The sequence below is a fragment of the Lactuca virosa genome, chromosome 9 (genome assembly GCF_052849685.1).
Source record: "Lactuca virosa cultivar CGN04683 chromosome 9, Lactuca_virosa_CGN04683_v6, whole genome shotgun sequence".
NCBI classification, from domain to species: Eukaryota; Viridiplantae; Streptophyta; class Magnoliopsida; order Asterales; family Asteraceae; genus Lactuca; species Lactuca virosa.
Window position 1 is genome coordinate 94532751 of NC_136434.1, and position 20199 is coordinate 94552949.

The 20199-nt window shown below is 36.1% G+C and overlaps 2 protein-coding genes across 2 annotated transcripts; one reads left to right on the forward strand and one right to left on the reverse strand.

Annotated features, from left to right (window-relative positions):
- The first annotated feature begins 6865 nt into the window (after window positions 1–6865).
- Window positions 6866–8922, forward strand: LOC145140824 (tubulin beta-1 chain-like). Its single transcript, XM_079074201.1, has 3 exons — window positions 6866–7363; window positions 7681–7950; window positions 8037–8922. Exons 1-3 carry the CDS (start codon window positions 6970–6972, stop codon window positions 8717–8719), a joined length of 1347 nt encoding a protein of 448 aa, XP_078930327.1. The 5' UTR covers window positions 6866–6969; the 3' UTR covers window positions 8720–8922.
- Window positions 8923–14673: 5751 nt separating this feature from the next.
- LOC145138570 (O-fucosyltransferase 19-like) lies at window positions 14674–18575 on the reverse strand. The gene is made up of 8 exons (XM_079072635.1): window positions 17812–18575; window positions 16952–17024; window positions 16784–16854; window positions 16599–16687; window positions 16381–16513; window positions 16061–16293; window positions 15297–15773; window positions 14674–15086 (listed from the first exon to the last, which is right to left on the reverse strand). The coding sequence occupies exons 1-8, from the start codon at window positions 18352–18354 to the stop codon at window positions 14831–14833; spliced, it is 1875 nt and encodes a 624-aa protein (XP_078928761.1). The 5' UTR covers window positions 18355–18575; the 3' UTR covers window positions 14674–14830.
- Window positions 18576–20199: the final 1624 nt, after the last annotated feature.

The following is a 20199-nucleotide window of genomic DNA, read 5'->3' on the forward strand; positions in this document are numbered from 1 at the left end:
TAGTGGTCGGACGGAGTTCAAAGGATCTTGGTGATCTCATCAGTTCGGAGTGTCTCCGAGGTTTCATCTTCTTGGATCGGGTAATACTCCAGTTGGGGACTGAGAGTGGATCCGAATGGGTGTTCGTCAATTTTGGGAAGGTTTGGGATTAGAATATCCTGTCATTCAGGTTTTGGGAACCTGGTTAGATCTTTCTCATGATCGTCTATGGCATTTGGATAGGGTTGAGGCGGTCCTACTCTATGCAGTAGGCCAAGATACCCGGTGCGGGCCGACTGTAAGTCGTAGGCACGGAGGCTCGAAGGGAGCAGTAGGGTTGAGGCGGTAGGCCAACAAACCCTGAGAATTTCAACTTAATAGTTGAATTGATTAGACATGTTGGTATTCTAACCCGAAGGGGGTGATATGGGTTAGATATGAGTGTCGTACTGGTTGGCCGGTAGTGGTAGGTATGTTGATGATGGTTTGAGTTATTGTGATGTGTCTTGGGATTCATGTGTGGTAGTAGTTTTTGTATCGTTATGTTGTTCGTTGATGAGAGGAGCGTCGATTAGGTCCTTCGAGTGGCGGAGGAAAGTGGATATCTGCAGGGTCGGAGTGTTGGGCAACTGAAGTGACGACAGTAGTGTCGATCGGTCATCGGGAGCATTCCAGTCATGAGCTGAGGGCCGGGGATGGCATACCAGACTCATGATGTGGGCTCAGAGGCAATCCAGACCTATGCTGAGGACCACGTAAGGGTATTCCAGTCATAGGCTGTGGGCATAGAGATTGTGTTGGTTATGTATGTTGTAGGAGCGCGTTCGGATTGGATGTATTGTTGAAGATTCGGGGGAGTTGCACTCGGTTGTGACGAATCTGAGGATGGTGGATGAGACGCAAGGATAGATCCTTGGATCTCAAGATATGAGTAGACCCGAGTTATGTTCATGGAGGTATTCCAATCTAGGGTATTCCATCCTGAGGATGACCGGACCCTATGATTGAGTGGATTTGATATGTTGGTATTCCAACCCGAGGGTTGATTGGGCCAAACATGTGAGGGATACGAGGGTATTCCATCCTAGGGATGATTGGAGCCGTCGTAGGCTCGCCTGGTATTCCAGCCCGAGGCTGATTGGGCCAGGCATGAGTGTTCGTATTCATTAGTGGATTGATTATGTATGATATTCTGAGAGCTGAAGGATGCATTATCATGTCAGCAAAAAGGGTTGGCTTCAGGAACGGGAAAGTTGGGTTTCTGATACGTTGGATCATAAGGATTTTGTCAAGTTAGAAAGGTGGAATGCAGGATAGACCTTTTAAAAGGTTCAGTTGGGATTCGCATCACCTTTCACGTTTCGCAATGGCGAAAGTGCATCATGGATCAGGAGGAGGTAGTATTGTTGGATGACATTCGGGTCGGTGAGCGCCTGGATTATGTGGAAAGGCCTGTGGCCATTCTGGAGAGAGAGGTGAAGGTTCTGCGGGACAAGGAGGTACCTTTGGTAAGGGTACATTGGGGAGCACCAAAGAGGGTCCGAGTGGGCATGGGAGCCGGAGGCAGAGTTGCGGGAGCACTATCCGAGGATGTTCACCACAGCGGACTTCGAGGACGAAGTCTAGTTCAAGTGGGGGAGAATTGTAACCCCCCGATTCCAGTGTCTCAATTTGTGGTGATAATTTCTCATGATTTCAAGGTCTACTCGACGAGTCGGTTGCCTAACTCGCCGAGTAGCAGCGGGCTGATCCGCGTGTTTAAGTGACCAACTTGCCGAGTCCAAGGAGGGACTCGACAAGTAGGAACTGGCAGATGAAACCCTAAATTCCGGGGTATTGCACCCTATTTAAGGAACCATTAGCCTCCCTTAGTCCCTTACAGCCTCTAGAGAGTCCAGAAAACCCTATTTCGTGGAAGAGCTCATTTGAGTGTGTTTTTGAGCTTTGGAAGGTGGAACTTGTGAAGGGAGCTTGAAGGTCAAGTAGCTAGCAGCAAGGGACTCGTGTGGATCTGCAAAATCTATCTCAGTTAGCTTCATTTGAGGTATCAATTCATGATCCTGGCCTCATTCCTTTCTAGGTCTCCTTGGATGAAATTAGGGCTTCTTGGTTTGGTTATGAAGCTATTTTTGGGTATGAGCTCAGATCAGAAGTTGTAACTTCAGATATGAACTCTCTTTGATTTGTAAGTCCATAAAGCTATCAGCTTTGGCAAGTATGAACCCCTCCTTAAGTGTAAAACCCCATTTCAAGCTTGGATTTGGCATTATGAGTCATTAGAGCCTTGCATGCACGTAAAGTTTGCAACTTTACGTGATAAGCATGCCTTGGGAAGTTGGATCTGCAGTATGGAGTCTTAGCATGGCTTAAAAAGCATCTATATGGATGAAGGACTGAAGGGACTCGGCGAGTCGCATGGTAGACTCGGCGAGTCATATGAAGATGGTCATGAACTCGACGGGTTGGATGAACAACTCGGCGAGTCCAATGAAGATTGACTTGGACTCGGCGAATGGCATTGTGACTCGGCGAGTTGGCAAGTTATGCAAGGAACTCGGCGAGTAGCTGAGGGTACTCGACGAGTTGAGGTCAACATGGACTGTTGACCTTGATAGTTGACTTTGACTTTGACCAAGGGTTGACCGTTTTGACTTTTGAGGATAATTGGTAAGCGAGTATTTATGAATTGGATCATTGCTGGTTATAGGTGTTGGAGTTTGGGGCAGTGTTTTGGGAGCATGATTTCGTGGTTCAGTCCGGCATTGTGAGGTGAGTTATCCTCACTATATCAACAGGGTCTACGACACCAAGACCGGCCCTTTATCTGATTTGTATCCAGGTATATTGCATGATATGTTTATTAATCTGTTAGATCTGCGTCCTGGTAGTTAGGACGGTATTGTGTTTAGTGACCTGGTAGGTCGGTATCCTGGTATATAGGATGATGTTATGTTAGTGACCGTACACTTCCTCGATTTACGATTATGATTTCTGGGAACTCTGATGTATAAACCATTTTGAAAACAAATTGTAATAATTGAATGGTTTCAAATGATTTAAAAAGTTTTAAATTGGCTCGAATTTTATGGGTGTTACAAGTAATAAAATGAAACAAAAAAAATTCCAAAATCAAACCTAATGCAAGATATCCGATGACACCTATGAGAAATCGACAAGAATCCAAAGTGCAATTTATTGTAAATCGATCAAAAGAATGATTTTTGTTTTGAATGATTCCATACTCGATTTGAAAATCAACACATTGTGATGGTTACTTGTGACCTTTAAACCTAATGAAGTTTCATCATGGTAATAACCTTCAAAATCGTTTGTAGTGTTCAACAAAAGTAAAAGCATTCAAACCTGCCAATTTGGTGGTAGCAACCTTCAAGTTAGTTCAACCTATTCAACCTCACCTTCTCAAGATTGTTCAAACCTTAAAGTTCGTTTAAGATTGTTTTTGTTTTTTTTTCTTCAGATTATCAAACCACCAAGATCTTTCCCCTATACACACAACCAAATTTACAATTCCGATTCGACAACATTTTTTACCTCTTTAATTTCCGATTCAAACACAAAGTTGCCTTTTCGATTTCTGATTCCCCACATACAACCCAAATTTACAAACTTGTAAAACCTATAAACATCCAATTGAAATCTGATTCAACTGGATCTGCGCCACCCGCCATCACTAAACCAAAATTTAAATAAACCTACCTACGGAATAGATGGTTGCGGGAGAGAAAGGGGATTATGGATGGAGAATGAGCTATTTTTTTCATAGATAGTGTAGAATTAATATATATATATATATATATATATATATATATATATAAAGAATTTTTTAATTAATACATCTTGGTTATCATCGTACAACGAATGAGAAGGTAAACGGGCAACAAGTTGCGTCACTAAGCCTTTTTGTATGGTATAACAAATTCTTTTGAAGACTACATCCATAAATCTAGGGGATATAACATTGTTATGCATGATCCGTTGTACTCTACTAAGAAGCTTCGCCGCATCCGACGCAAGAAAACCAAACGTATCAAATGCAAAAGATATGAACGCGTGTTGATTTTCCATGCACGATTTCTCATGTTTGGTAACCTTGCATGTAGCAGCTTTTAATGCAACATGTCACGTCGTGAAACCCCCGACCCTCAAGCCTACGAGAGGGGATACCACTGTAAGGTTCACACATGCGTGTTTCCCTCCAACCCATCCAAAAATCAAAATATCATCCGGTCTAAGGGTTCACCTTCCTTCTGTCGGTTCAGTCAGGAAATTCACAAGAGCCTCTTTCTTGGCGGAAACCATGAAACACTTAAATATGTCGACCAAAACATCCCTAACCATATCATGCCTGTATTTGAACCCCGTGAGTTCTTTGTAATGAACTACATACTCTCCAAAAGAGTCCAAACATGTCTTGCGACACACCGATCATATCTTGTCAGTTAGGAATATTGGAATCATGATTCAATATTTGAGGATGGTATGATACTCCATAGGAGACATATGTTGGCCAAGCCCGTCTATAGGGATAACTATAAGAAAATCTTGAGCATGTGGTGCACGTAAACACTGGAAAACTGCTTTCGGCCGAGCCGTCATGTTGAAATGCACTTCCATATCTTGGACAATTTTACTAAAAATGGCACTCGCCAGTGTATTCTGGGATTTATGGGGGGGGGGGGGTGTCCATAGTAGTAAAACTGCTAAGGTTAATGTATTGAAGCTTATTACGAAGAGAAACTAAGGCACAAGCATAATAAAAATTCATACCATAAATGTCGCTATCCCGTAAGATGTGGTCTTGCAATATCCAAGATTGGGCCCAAACCCGTCCCAGAGGGTGGGCGATAGGGGAGACCAGAGCCCATATTTTAAAGGACCCAATTTTTTTGATGGAAATTGTTATATTTAGAAGATAGTACAAGTAATTTTCTTTCAATTATCGAGTGATTATAAAGGGTCCATTTTTTTCTAGTCCTGGGCCCAAAAATATGTTTGGAACGCCCCTGATTGGGCTCTTGAGGCAACAAAATCATATAAGGTAGCCTCTACTGCCGAGTATAAACCCAAACCACCAGACCGAATGGGTAGGGAAGCAAGTCACCACTGTATGTCGCCAAAGAAAGAGCCACCACAAACCACAATGTCCTCAATCGCCTCGCGCAACCCATTATCGAAGAACAATGCCGCCTCCTACATGTGAACAGGTTGTCATGTCCTCAGTCCAAAGAAAAGTTAGCAATATCCATACAAGACCGAAGTAGAAGGAGCTCACTTTGCGGGCCAGACAATTGTGGAAGAAGGCGCATCAAATTCACAGCGTTTTCAACTCTCTTTATGGCTAAGTTGCTAATGAAAGTAACATCTTTACTAACAACTCCCCCGAGAAGTTTGACCATAATGGCGACCTTCCGATGCCAACCGAGAATAGCCCCTCATGCAGCTTCCTACAATGACACGAGGGCCAAAAGAGCCCGGTTTTCTTGATATTCAACTGAAGGCCCAATTTTTGGCCAATATATAATTAAAAAGAAATATAAAGGCAAAAATTTCATTTTATATCGACCAAGTTATAAAACATGTAACAAAATAAAAATCAAGAGACTATAAAAGTTAAAAAAAAATTAAAGACCAATCACAATTTATCTTAACCATAAGGACCATTTATGTAATTTACTCTAATAAAAAAACGACAAAATTGCAAAAATGGTCCCTGTGGTATGCATTTTTTTGGGGTTTTAGTCCAAACCCCGACTTTTTTGGATTCGTGGCCCTTTTGGCCATGTTTGTACGTAAATTTGGTCCCTCGTAAAATTGAAATGACTATAATGCCCTTCTGATATATTTTTTATGCTTTTTTCTATTTAATTTAAATGAAAAAGAAAATAAATAATTAATTTGGGCCCAGATATCTCTCTCTCTCTCTCTCTCGTGAAATCAAGAACAGACCATTTATTGTTGCATCCTCAAAATCATGTTCGTCCTCATACCAATGTCCAAACAAACCTTCATCCCCACCATTCATCTCCTCTTCTTCGCTCACCTGCTCATCTTCTCCTAGGGAACACACCCAAATCGCCGATGTATTTGTATTTCAATTACTCCTTTTTCAAATTTGATCTGGAAGATGGATATAGGTTTTAAGTGTATGTGTATTTTGAAGAAGTCTAGAAAATCTGATGAGTGTATGTGATTTCAAGAAACCTAGAAAATCTGATATGTTTTTCTTGTTGCTATTGTATCTTCAAATGTTATTAAAAGAAAATCATGTTTGAGATGGGTTTTAGTGTATATGTTTGTTGAATCTGAACCCAGATCTTCATACGGTTCATCTCAAGATCTGGGTTTGTATGATCGTATTATCGGGGAGAGAGAGAGAGAGAGAGAGAGAGAGAGAGAGAATGTGGGCTCCTTGTTATTTTTTTAATTATTAAAATAAATAAATTGGTATTTGATTTAAAAAGAAATGAAAGAAAAATGGAAAATAAATATCCCAAGGGTACAGTCATTTCACTATTCAGAGGGACCAAAAACGCAACGAAACCAGTCCAAAAGGACCACGAAACCAAAAAACTCGTGGTTTGGACTAAAACCCCAAAAAAATGCATACCACAGGGACCATTTTTGCAATTTTGTCTAAAAACCAAAATATATGTTAAATTCTTTCATAAGACGGCTGTTCTCCACATATTTTTAAAATTCAAAAACGGCCCACGCACTTCGAGAAACCGGACCGTTACAACTCACTAACACTCACATTTCAAAATCCCGCTTCGTATTTTTCAAAAACTCAAAATTAAATTTCCTAAAACTCCAATAATTACCGTTAAACCCCTTCCCCACCTGTATAAATCCATATCAACACTCTTCCGCCCCACCACTAACTTTTCTCACTCTTCAAATACACTCTCAAACAAACCCTAATTCGATCAATTTCTCTCTTGATTCTACTTTTTCTTTTTGCAACCGAAAATGCGTGAGATTCTTCACATCCAAGGAGGCCAATGCGGCAACCAGATCGGTGCCAAGTTCTGGGAGGTAGTTTGCGCCGAACACGGCATTGATTCCACCGGTCGTTACCAAGGCGATTCAGATATGCAACTAGAGAGGATCAATGTTTACTACAACGAAGCTAGTTGTGGGAGATTTGTTCCTAGGGCTGTGCTCATGGATCTTGAGCCTGGTACCATGGATAGTCTCAGATCTGGTCCATATGGTCAGATCTTCCGTCCTGATAACTTTGTTTTTGGTCAATCGGGTGCTGGAAACAATTGGGCTAAGGGTCACTATACTGAAGGTGCTGAGTTGATTGATTCGGTTCTTGATGTTGTCAGGAAGGAAGCCGAAAACTGCGATTGCCTTCAAGGTATTTCTCTTCAACATTTTCTCAAACACCTTGTCATCATTCGGTTTTGTTATTATTATTTTTTTCAAAACCGTTTTTTCACCAGGCTGTTAATGAACATCTTACATGATTTTTCTAGTAGATCAGTATTTTTTTCTTTTAGACATTTTCTCAAACACCTGTTGCTCATGAGAGTTTGGTTACATGAACTGTGTATTTGTGTCTGTATCCGATTCAACTTATAGATCTAGATCTATGCTTCCCAAATTAGCGTTTTTTGACAAGAACATTTGTAAATCAGGGGTTTCTGGTTTTCGATTTACATTCTCCAAATGCAGGGTTCCAGGTTTGCCATTCATTAGGGGGTGGAACAGGATCCGGTATGGGAACCCTCCTGATTTCAAAGATCCGAGAAGAATACCCAGATCGCACCATGTTGACATTCTCCGTTTTCCCATCACCTAAAGTTTCCGATACGGTTGTCGAACCTTACAACGCCACGCTGTCAGTTCATCAACTTGTTGAAAACGCCGACGAGTGTATGGTTCTTGATAACGAAGCTCTCTACGATATCTGCTTCAGGACTCTCAAACTCACCACTCCTAGCTGTAAGATCTTCACTCCAAACTCATCTCAAATCAAAACTCTCTCAAATTCATTGACTAACTGATTGATTTTGTCTTTTATCCAACAGTCGGAGATCTAAACCACTTGATCTCAGCAACAATGTCCGGTGTAACATGCTGTCTCCGATTCCCTGGTCAACTAAACTCCGATCTGAGAAAACTAGCAGTTAATCTCGTCCCATTTCCCCGTCTTCATTTCTTCATGGTAGGCTTCGCTCCATTAACCTCCCGTGGGTCCCAACAATACCGAGCCCTAACAGTCCCAGAACTCACCCAACAAATGTGGGACGCGAAGAACATGATGTGTGCAGCGGACCCCAGACACGGGAGATACCTAACAGCATCAGCCATGTTCAGAGGCAAAATGAGCACCAAAGAAGTTGATGAACAGATGATCAATGTCCAGAACAAGAACTCATCATACTTTGTGGAATGGATTCCCAACAACGTGAAGTCAACTGTTTGTGACATCCCGCCAACAGGTCTGAAAATGGCGTCAACATTCATTGGGAATTCGACTTCAATTCAGGAGATGTTTAGGCGTGTGAGTGAACAGTTTACTGCTATGTTTAGAAGGAAGGCTTTCTTGCATTGGTACACAGGTGAAGGTATGGATGAGATGGAGTTTACTGAGGCTGAAAGTAATATGAATGATTTGGTGTCTGAGTATCAGCAGTATCAAGATGCGACTGCTGATGAGGAGGGGGAGTATTATGAAGATGAAGAGGAAGAAGAAGGGCAGGAGATGTGATGGGTTTTGTTATTAGTTATTACTTATTAGTAGAAGAATATTAAGAATCAACAATCCACGGAGTCCCAGTTTGTCGATCTTTGGCAAAGGGAAGAGTGGGTGGTGTTATGTTTTTGTGTTAGGATTTCTTAAAACTTTATATGTTCGTTCTACTATCGTGCTATGGAGTAGTTTTTGATATATATTGGTGATGGGTTACTCTTTGTTGTTGGTTTTAGTAAAAAATCTAAATAATCGTGGTGGTTCAATTGGAATTTGGCACCCCAACGTGTCATCACCTAAATGACGGATGGAATTTGATGGTTTTAGGACAAAATCTTAACTAAGATTGATTTAATGAGGATTTCAAACGACTAGTGGTTATACGTCCCATATATATTTTTTGGAATGACAAAACATTTATTAAAACCGGACTAAGTAACTAGGCCGGTAGGGGAACAAACATTGTTACATAATAGCAATTTGTGGATTTTGAAGACTTCCCGCCCAATTTAGTATATTTCTTAGACTTAACCAAGATCACCATTGCTCTATCTAGGTTTAGTAACTCCAAACAGTGGAGCATTCATGAAATTTCTTAGACTTAAACCAAGATCACCGCTCTTGGTTTAGTAAAAAACCCTTCAAAACAAATAAATCTTGACAAATTTGGGTAACTAAGCTACCAAACCAAAAGTAGCAAAAGAAAAACGAGAAAACAAATGAGAAACTGACTCTGCATTAGAAAGACAACATAATAAACAAAAAAACAAATGAACCCACCTTGTGTTCGAATTCTAAAGCAACTTTTCATCAAGATAACGACCAATACCATCTTTCTGGACAAGAAGAGTCAAGGGAAAACCCTTCCCATTAAAAATTCTAGGAAACTGTGTACTAAGAGGTACTCCACCCAACCAGTTTTCTTCGATGAGGTCTTTTGGGATGGAAAAATTAGAAACGATCGATAGGTGAGTGTGGTGATCTTAGTGACAGTATAGGGTATGACTACCGAATGGGTTGTTAGAGCTCGATGTAGTTAGTTATTAGAGTTTGTGATATGGTGCTATTACACAGTCGATGGTAAGCGTAATGGATGAATACCACAATGGAATTCTTTATATGGTTAATGAGGGTTATAAACCCTAGTTTATGAAATTGTCACATATGTGAGATTGAGCTAACAATTACAGAGTTAATTCGTTTAGCAATTGTATTGGAGAGCTTAATTCTTTTGGTAACAAATGGTTACTTACTTTAATAGCGGTCAAGCGAATGCTCAATATGGTTAGACCTGATAATAAAGCTCCTATTGAACTAAGACAAGTTCTGAGAAATTTGGTATGTTGTCTGTATAGGTTTTGGCGAAGTGATAAGTTGATAGGCAGTGCATAGCTAAAAGTCAAAGAAGAAGTTAATTTTCACTAACTGACCAGGTGAATATGTGGAGTTTGTGGGTACATAATAGAGTGAGTTTTTTATGTGAATGTATGATAGTAAGCATGACTTTTATGTGAAAATGTTTTAATGCTCGAGTCTCCGAGTGTTTATTGATTTGACAAAAAAGAATATTATAATAGTATGTTTTGAAATGTTAGCATGCCATGTTTTTTTGAATGATTTTAAAAAGGAATTGATAGTTGCTTGGTATATGAATGCATTCATAGTTTTGGTGATAAGGTCTAGACAGGTCCCCGTAATGGGACAAGGTAACACTACTGGGATGATACATCCCGTCGCAAAGTAATGACAAGGGGTATAGATTCCCCTCGGGGTAATGAGGTGATTTGTTCTCCTATTGTCATACATGAGCCAATAGTTTACCGTCTATGGGCATAGATTCCTTGAGTACGCAAGTTATTTGCATGATTTCTTTTTTTGGGGTATAGAGTACATGGGAAACAAATACCTACGAGGTTTATGTTGATGACTTTCTTGAGTTTTTTAAAGTTGCTAGAGTGTTTCAAATGTGATTTTGAAAGCATGTTTAGAACTTTTTATAGGGTAAATATCATGTAGCTCACATGTCTTTTGACTTTTCAATGGTGGTTTCTTGAGATCTATAAGAACAAAAGAAAGTAGGGGAAGAAAGGTAACTAATGGCTTGGACGTTTTCTAGAATCCGGAGGCCAAATTAACAAAATGTAAAAAAGGGTAGTTTATTCCTTTAATTTAAATTTTTTATGAGCCAAAATAAATTTCATAAAAAAGGATTTAGACGATTTTTAAATACTACTACTAACCAAACACAAGTTAGATTCTAAATTATTCGAAATCCAAATTCTTCAAAATCTAAATTCATTTCATAAAAAACAATGCTATAATCCAATGCCCCTTTCAAGGGTTTAAGACCTTGCAAGTATCCCCTTATCCATAATTGGTGCCTTAACTTAGGTTTTCTCGTAATCTAACCCAAGATGGACAATTTCCATTTAAGGTCTCTACTTTACCCTTTGAACCCTAAAGTTTCGTTATCTTAATGTTAAGGTCCCAAAAGTGGACGATGAAAATATGCGAAAGTACCTTAAAACTTCTAACCAAGTTGTGGGTGTTAAATGTTCTAAAACTAATGTAAACCTAATTTAAGCATCCCAAATTAAAGTATGGAGTCAACACCTTGAGATGTTCGAAAAACAAACTGCTTATCACCATTAACTCTCAAATCCAAATTTGTTTTGTTCTTCCATTGATTCAGTTCGATCCCTCAAGAAATTTATCTTTCTCTCTTCCCTTTTTTTTCTGTAAATAATTTAGAGCCCTAAAACCCAAAAAGGTTTTATCCCCAACTATTATCAACCAAAATTTCACATTAACAGGGTGTTTGGGATTTCATTTTGAATCCCAAAAGAACTTTTTAGACAAAAAGACTTATTGACTTATGAATGTGGGAAATGAGTTTTTAAAAATGTGTTTTGATTAACTTTTATAGTGACAAAAGTCAATAATTCAATAAGTTATTTTTAAAAAAGTATTTGGCTTAACCTATACATGTAAAATGACTAAAAATGAATCCTGACTTCTTAAAATCTTTTTTTTTCAAACTAATAAGTTATAAGTTGTTTTAAGAAGTTAGAAATCATGACTTCTAAAAATCTTATTTTCAAAGAATTAACAAGAAGTTGTTTTAAAAGTTCTCTTATATACCCAAACACATTTTTTTAATTTATTAACTTTTCAAGAAGTCAATAAATTAATAAATCATTTTTAGATGAAATCCTAAACACTCTATAAGCCACATACTTAAATTAATCTTAGTAATTCCCTAAAGCTTAAAAGTCAATCCATCACTTCGCAAAAGAATCAATATGGTTATCATAAATTACCGACTTTCCCCATTTATAGTAATTAAGGTTAAGTACCAAAATAATAATGTACTTTTAATTGCCAACATTCCCTAATTTTCATCATAGAGAAGTTTCCATCATGAATCAACACATTTGTTTATTTATTTACATCCATTTTAATAGTAAAACCCAAATGTTCATTTTTCACATTGTGGTCAGAGAATGTCTAATCGTAAAGCTACAAGCGGGGAAGCGCTAATCAATGGTATTTTAGGGATAATGTTGCCTCATTGATACGTGGAATATTTGTGCAAATTATAAGAGGGATTTTATGGTTCTTTGTGATGTACTCAAAGAACTATTGTGAGGATATTCGATCTCAAGCTCTAGTTTGGTCTCTTGATTTTCATAGATTTCAGACCTACAATAACATGATTACACACCATTGTATGTTTGTTACTTCAAATCCCTTGTGTTAATCTATAGCTAGTATTGTGCAATTGATGAAATATTGGCCACTATAAGCTTCAATGTTGTTTTGGTTTTTGCTGCATGTTCATAATGGTTATGACTAATTCAAAACCATAAACCATACTTTTCTTGAACCATAGTATACCTCTTGATTATCAGAATTTCTCTACACAAATAGTTATGACTAATTCAATGTTGTTTTGGGCTTTGAATGAGTGACCCCCACCTCTACCAATGATTTTTATGGATAGTGCCTAAGTGATCTTGTACAATGATTTTCGCTCTACCATAAAAAGTACTTTTAGTCGACCATATATTGACGTGATTTTGAAAAGGTGGATTTATCAAAGTTTTAGGTGAATTAATTCAAACCACCATGTTCACTTTTGTTTCTCTATTCCTTAACTTTTACCTTTATTTCATAAGAATGAGATTGTTTTTTTTTTTTTTTTTGTTATTTAAAAAAAATCAAGTTATGGTTGTTTATTTCTATCAGCCGAATTTTATGGTGTGCAAAAGCTTTATATTTTCTTAAAGTATCAATTGCAACTCCCCAAGATGCACTTAGAGACCAAGATTCAATCAGTAAGGTCCTCGACCAAGGTTCATTAGGCCATGGGGTATGGTGGAATAACGTTCATATATACATTTGTTGTTGGAGGTTGTAATTATATATATTTATTAGTTGTACGTATATATTACGATTATTATACAAATAATAAATAGAATGATAAAAGTGATACTTTTTATATATTATTGAAGTATTTTAAAGTTGAACTGTTTTCTTTTCTATTGACTATAAACATACTTTTCGTACAAGTTTTTACAACTCATTATCATATATAATTCCAACGATTACCCTTTTTCTATTATGAATTTATGGTATTATCAACAACGACCATATGGGTAAAATATTTTCAAATAGGATAAAAAGAGTAAAATAATAATTTTTGTCATTCCTTATATAATTCACTTTATTATAGTTAGTATGAAACTGATTATCCAAAACTAGTTATCTGTCTCACAAATAATCATATAAGTATAATCTTAATTACTTTATCTAAGCACAAACAACAAAATCAAACAATCATCTTGATACAACAGCCAAACACCCCTTAATGTTACTATAAATAAATAAAAAGTTCTAAAAAATAATAAACCAAATTAAAATATTCACAAGGTATTTATTTTCGAAGGTATAAATTCTCAGCACTTAGGCCTTATCTAAATTATATACCTCAAGGCCTTATCTAGATTATATATATGTTATCACTGTATTAAGAAAAATTACGTGTTTTAGAATTTGTCTTATTGAAATTTGCTATTGTCGTGCTTTTGACATTTTGAAAACGCTTGCGTGATAAATTTAGTGACAACTTTTAAAATCTGATATTGGTTTCAAATGAGTTCAAGGTGTAACCGACTTCATTATTTGTATAACATATTTTTATTCCCGTAAACATGTTATACACATTATAAATTCCTTATGTTTCTTTTATTTTTATTTTAATATTCTTGTTGACAAATTTAAAATTTAATTATTGCAAACAATGACTCAATTGAAACAACGTATTTCCACCGACTAATCCCCCTTTTTTCATCATGTTATGTGTCAAACTAAAAGGCCAAATTTAGCACAACACATACACACCCTTCTTACAAATCGACACATCAACTTCTAAACAAATGTTCATATGATTTGAAGGAGAAAAGAAACCAAAAACTACCAAACCATGTTAACTTGTATCAAAATAATCTGTTCAAACAAACTCACCCAATGAATGTTGGTATGTATGGGGTATACATATGTTAGTTTTCTAATAATTATATAATTTCATGTAACTTTTGTGTAATCTATATGGTATAGTGGTAAAAGTAGACTACTGTTTAGTGAGTTCTAGATTATATCTGAAATTAACTGTTTTCAGTTAAATTTTAAAAAATCACAAAAGTAAAATTTAAATCTTTAATGTTTAAATCTCTTCAAAAGAATTTAACCGATCAAGATACAACAGCTATAAAATTTAATTATTCTTTAATAAATTTATCAAAAGTATCAAAAATAAAAATATAATTCTTCCTTAAAACACAAAAATGTACATGATTTAAATGCACATGATGGGCACGTGACAAACACCCAACATGAAAACATCATCTTTCTTATCACGTGAAATATAATTGCCTACATTCATTTGTATATGTATAAGATGTGAAAAAGTATGGCAAATAACATTTGTATCATTTCAATATATATATGCCCCATTTTCTAAAATCTATAACTTTTACGCCCAAAAATATAAATTTAAAATAAAACCTCCGTGTTTTGTCTCGGTCAAGCAAGACTACGTATGTGTACTATACAATAGTGCAAAAATGCCTATTTCTGTGATGACAACGAATCTCGTGGGGTCTGATCAATCAGTGTGCTGTTAAATCTGTCATTCGAACTGTTACAAATGCATCCTGGAAACGGATTCGCGTAAAAGTTCTCTTCTACCCTTGGAGACTCTCCTACTTTCCTCTCGGATGGTGCACCTAGTCGGTCTTTATGAATATTCTTGACTCGAGAACTAAATGCGTCCCATGATATCAATCCATTGTCCAATCGATCTATCATCTTTACAAATTGTTGCCTGAAAATCAAAGAAACCATCATTAAGTTACAACGTATGTTTCTGCAAAACAGTTATTCTTCCAGAAAACCCTGGTTGGACAGGTACTGTCCAAAAGCGTCATGTCATATGTAAATTATGTATATAGCTAGTGCCCACAAGTAGCCAATCCACATTGGAACCGTAGTTTCTACACTGTGACTGTTGAGACTGTTGACACTGCAAAAATACCTGTTAGGGCTAATCGTTTTACGGAACCCTTCAAACTTCCGATGCCCTTGTACCACTTTCGCCATATTTCCATCATACGTATATACAAACACATCGCTCTCAAGGGCAACAACGTAATCAACCGCCGCAAGACGGTTTTGATAGTTCTTAAATGTATCCAACTCTTCTTGAGTCATAAGTGTGCTATGTGAAAAGACGTTTTTGTACTCATTTCGAAAGGCATCCATGCTTTTACTACCGTATATTTCTCCCGCGACTATGTAAATACTTGTGTTTGGAGGGTACCCCATGGCTTTAAGGAACAAAGCAGCCTCTCTAGGTGACATGGGGCATCCCCCTTGTTGTCTCTTTTCTTTACTGTTTATTTCCTTTTCTTTCCAATGTTTTACACCGTATCTCATTGCTCTTAGCTCTTGTGCTTCATCTGTTGTTAAGTTGTGGCTGCAGCCTGTGAACGCAAGCATATCTTTTTCATATCTGCAAAGTAAATCAAGAATCAGTTTTGACTTTTAGAGTCGAAGGAACCACATTTCATATGCAAAATTAAAGGTCGAATTTATGGCACTCATAAAGATATGCGATAGAAAGAACTGGTTTTAAAAAAGTGCTATGTTTGACTCCAATCGCGAGTTTCAGAGTCAAAAGGGACACATTCCATCTTCAAAAATGATATCGAATATCATGTACCGATGCAATTGGAAAGTAATAAGTTTGACTTTGAAAGTCAAACCCAACAAAACTATCATGATTTGAAAAGATATTACCTCAAATGTAGAGCGATAAAGGGTTCGCCATTGCTTCTTAGTCTTGAAACCAACTTTTTTCCGAGCTCTTCAATCTCCTCAGAATAACGAAGGGCCTCATAATTGGCTCGACATCTAAGCTTTTGAAAAGATGACGCGAGTCCATTGTTGACTAGTCTTGAATCGGTATGTGTAAACTGAATTACTTTGTGTTTTTTTAACAAAAAAGACATCTCCCCTCTATAGTAACTTGCCTACATTCAGTATATTGATTTAAGTCAAAAGAACAAGAAAAAAAAGTTGGTTTTGGGTTTGAATTAGATGATTATATACATACACACCTTTGACCATGAAATAGGAGCCTTGAAATGTGGTTTTTTTGTTGCGAATTCAGGTGGTAAAGATTCTATGATCTCAATATCGTCTCTTAGAACTTCCATGAAATGCCTCCAATCGAAAATGTCCTTAAAATCACTTCATACGAAGAACATTATTAAGATGTGTGGATATATGATGTTTAAAATGTATTTGTAAAAGAATTAATCATTTTATTTCGTACCTTGGATCGGTCCAAAAAGATTGATGATCAAGTGAAGGAAGGACCAGGGTGGCATTCATAATCTTGGCAATAGCAACCATGTCACATATCTATCATGATAATAAGTTAGAGATTTTCCAAAAATAGAAAGTTTTATTTCGTTACACTAATATGAAAATACATATGATTTTTGATCGACAACTCACCCCGGTTCTCATTTGATTTAATCCACCGTTGGCATGAACAAGAAGATACCCATTTGTCGCAGAGTTTGTTTCTATAAGATAACGAATAAATAGTTTAGAAAATGACATTAATATTCGATATTGATGGTGAATTATGTGATAAAAACAAGAATAATTTCGACTACTAACTTATACGGTTTTTGGGTCTAACAATGCATTGATGATAGTCATTGCTGTTTGGTTTCATCCAGATTTCTTCAACCTGTGGGATAAAAACAAAGAAATTACACAGGTTAAATCACCCTTCTATATTGCTCCATGTGTCAAAATAAAATTGCGTTTTTTAATTTTTACAATTAAATTAATCATCTGTTTTGGAAGTTTATGAGAATCCTGAAAGAAATCTAATAAAAAAAAATAGCCTCCTATGTTCCATTTTTTTATTATTTAAAAAAAATGCGCTTTTAAAGATTAAATTAATAATTTTTTTTGGCATTTTATGACCTCAAAGAAATCTACTTATCTACCCACGATAATAAGAACTTTCCATTCTAACGAGGGTAAAAAGGTAATTTCAGGATCTAGTAGTGGAAAGGCCATAAAAGATAATGGGTAGAAACCCAATTTCAATTTTCACCTGAGCTTGACTTTATGGTCAATTGCCAAACGTCAAAATTCTATAAAGACTATATTTCATTGTTGATGCCCACTCCTTGTTCTTGACCAAATCAAATAAAAAATATATAAATATAATTCCATTAAAATATCCGATGATTTATGATTATAACCCAATAAAAAATTGAACTAAAAATCAATCTCGGTAATTATGATTTTTCAATATTGGGTTTGAGTAGAAACCCACAAAATATGAAATTTAAAGACTCGATTTTTCAATTTAAATAAACTCGAATCATTAATTAAAATCTAAACCACAAAACCCAGAAGATTTAATCTTAGATCATGATTTTGTATTTCTATAAATCAAAATTTTTCGATTTAAGGATATTTCGAAATGGAAAAAAGGAAATGAGAAAAAGATGTATGCTTACAGAATGCTTCGAGTATTTTTCAAATGCTCTCATGGGCATGGAAGAATCAATGTCTGATAAAACTCTCTGCGCCTTAACGGAATCGCGTTTATAGTCCCTCAAGATGAACATTCCGGCGTTATAACCACCTTCCGCCTCCGCCACGTGACTCCCCGCCATATATGCAGTCTTCAGAAAAACCGTAAAAACCACCAACACAATCAGAAACCCAAACAGGGTACGCCCTAGATTTTTTCCTTGTCTCAAAGACTTCAAAATCCGTTTTTCCGGCGACCCTTTTCGTAGAAAGAAGTAGTTGTTATGGTGGTGGTGGTGGTGGTGGCAAGTGGCGGTACAACACCCTAAACAGTTAACCGTCGTTTCTGAAACATAATCTAAATAACCATTACACTGATACCCATTTGGGGTTTCGGTAGGCGGCGACTCTATCGTCGGAACAACCGAGTCAGGCATTAGTTCCGGTATACGGCGGCGATGGGTTGACTGTATGCCGATTCTGGGACTGCCGGCGATGGGGTTCGTAGTGGCGCCACCGGTTGACATCCAAAAATAACGATCACACAGAAGAAGAAAAAAGAAGAAATTTAAGGAAATATCGAAACAAACCGCAATGTTTCGGATTAAAAACCGGTGATTTGGGCTGTTATGATTTGTGATATTTATAAAATCATTTAGGGTTTATTTTTTTTCCTCAGCGTGTGGAATAAAAGTTGAAGAGGGCGGAATACAAGGCTGCCATTTTAGTCCATGTGGCTGCCAAATATGATGTCGTTTGGGTGTATTTATAGTCTCCTCTGTGTCTAACAAAACAGAATATCAGACCAATTCTCTCCAATATTTTTATTTTTTATAATAAAAAGGTTGTTTGTATTATACTTTAATATTTGTACCTTGTAAAATTATTTTTTATAATAAAAAAGTTGTTAAAGTAATGCCCTACGTGTCCCTGATCATCATTATATAAGGGAAGAAAATTTTATCTGGCCTTGTGTTAAGGTTGTTATATTTTATTATGGGAACGTTTTATAAAAACATTCTATCTTTAGTGTATATTTAGTTATCATTAGTAATGTTATAAGATATATATGTTTGTTTGGGTGAAAAGTGGAAATTGTGTAACACATCATATGTTTTTTATATGAATTGCGGTAAATTTGAAACTGATTTGAATAAGTATAAATGCATAATTTTATCTTATATGTACATATTATAAAGACTATCGGATTACCGTTAATAACTTATAAGGTAATGATATTTACCTTTTAGTCACTGAAAGTATTTTTTTGCGTGATTTATCATTAAATTCTTTTAATATGTTTAAAGAATATATATCAATATAACTGTTTATTGTAGGTATAACAAGTTATAGTGATGATTTGAAGTAAAATGGTTAAAAGCTTAATACATGGATATTACACCTCATTTTAGGGGTTGTTTGACAAAGCTTAAAAAAAAAGGAGTTTTTGACTTATTACCGGTTTGATACCGGTATAAGTCAAAAAAATTGTTTGGGTAAAAAACAACTTATAGCTGTTGGTAACCTCTAATAAATCAAAAAATGATAAGTAACCTACCAATTACTTATTAAAAACTTATTATTTCACCAAATAAGTTATAAGTCAAAAAGTCATAAGTCTTTTCAAATAAGTTTTGCCAAACACCCTCTTAAAAAGCTTACATAGATATTACGAGAATGCTATTTCATTAGGCTTATTAAATTATGGCACAACTCGTTCATCCCCTCCACAACCGTCTAAAATTTCCTTGTAACAACCAAAAACTTGGATTTGGATGTTTAGAAAGTAAGAAAGAAGTAAACAAGTGAGAAAAATACAAGAAAATTTAATAAGAGATAGTTGGTCAAAAAGCGTAATTTGATCATTTTACATTACCAACAAAGGAAAAAAAATATTACAGTATGATAGTTATTTATTTATATTAATATAAGTCAACTAATTCATTGGATTGTTTCTACCTTACACCAACGTTGGATTATTTATATTAATATAAGTAAAAAAACATGACAACATAGTTATTTATTTATATTAATATAAGTCAACTAATTCGAAGCGCTAACTTGTTGTTTCTGCCATACACCAACGTTTTCAAACTCATAGGTGAGTTCATTGGATAACTTGTTGTTTCTACCCTACACCAACGTTGGATTTATTTATATTAATATAAGTCAAAAAACATGACAAAATCGTTATTTATTTATATTAATATAAGTCAACTAATTCGAAGCGCTAACTTCGCGTTAGTTCTTTCGGGATCAACAGTCATAGCTCGATTATAAGAACCCATCGTAACTTTGTCAAACTAAAACTAGCTATCATAGACTACTATTAGGTTTAATCCAACTAAGTAGTGATAGTACTCACAAACTCG

Bases quoted from the DNA above. Each gene is read 5' to 3' on its own strand.
- LOC145140824 (XM_079074201.1), top strand. From the start codon at position 6,970: ATGCGTGAGATTCTTCACATCCAAGGAGGCCAATGCGGCAACCAGATC. The intron at 7,364-7,680 runs GTATTTCTCTTC...CTCCAAATGCAG, and splicing joins AAACTGCGATTGCCTTCAAG to GGTTCCAGGTTTGCCATTCA. The intron at 7,951-8,036 runs GTAAGATCTTCA...TTTATCCAACAG, and splicing joins CAAACTCACCACTCCTAGCT to TCGGAGATCTAAACCACTTG.
- LOC145138570 (XM_079072635.1), bottom strand. From the start codon at position 18,354: ATGTCAACCGGTGGCGCCACTACGAACCCCATCGCCGGCAGTCCCAGA. The intron at 15,774-16,060 runs GTAATATCTTTT...TTTACTTTGCAG, and splicing joins TTTATCGCTCTACATTTGAG to ATATGAAAAAGATATGCTTG. The intron at 15,087-15,296 runs GTATTTTTGCAG...TTTGATTTTCAG, and splicing joins AAAACGATTAGCCCTAACAG to GCAACAATTTGTAAAGATGA.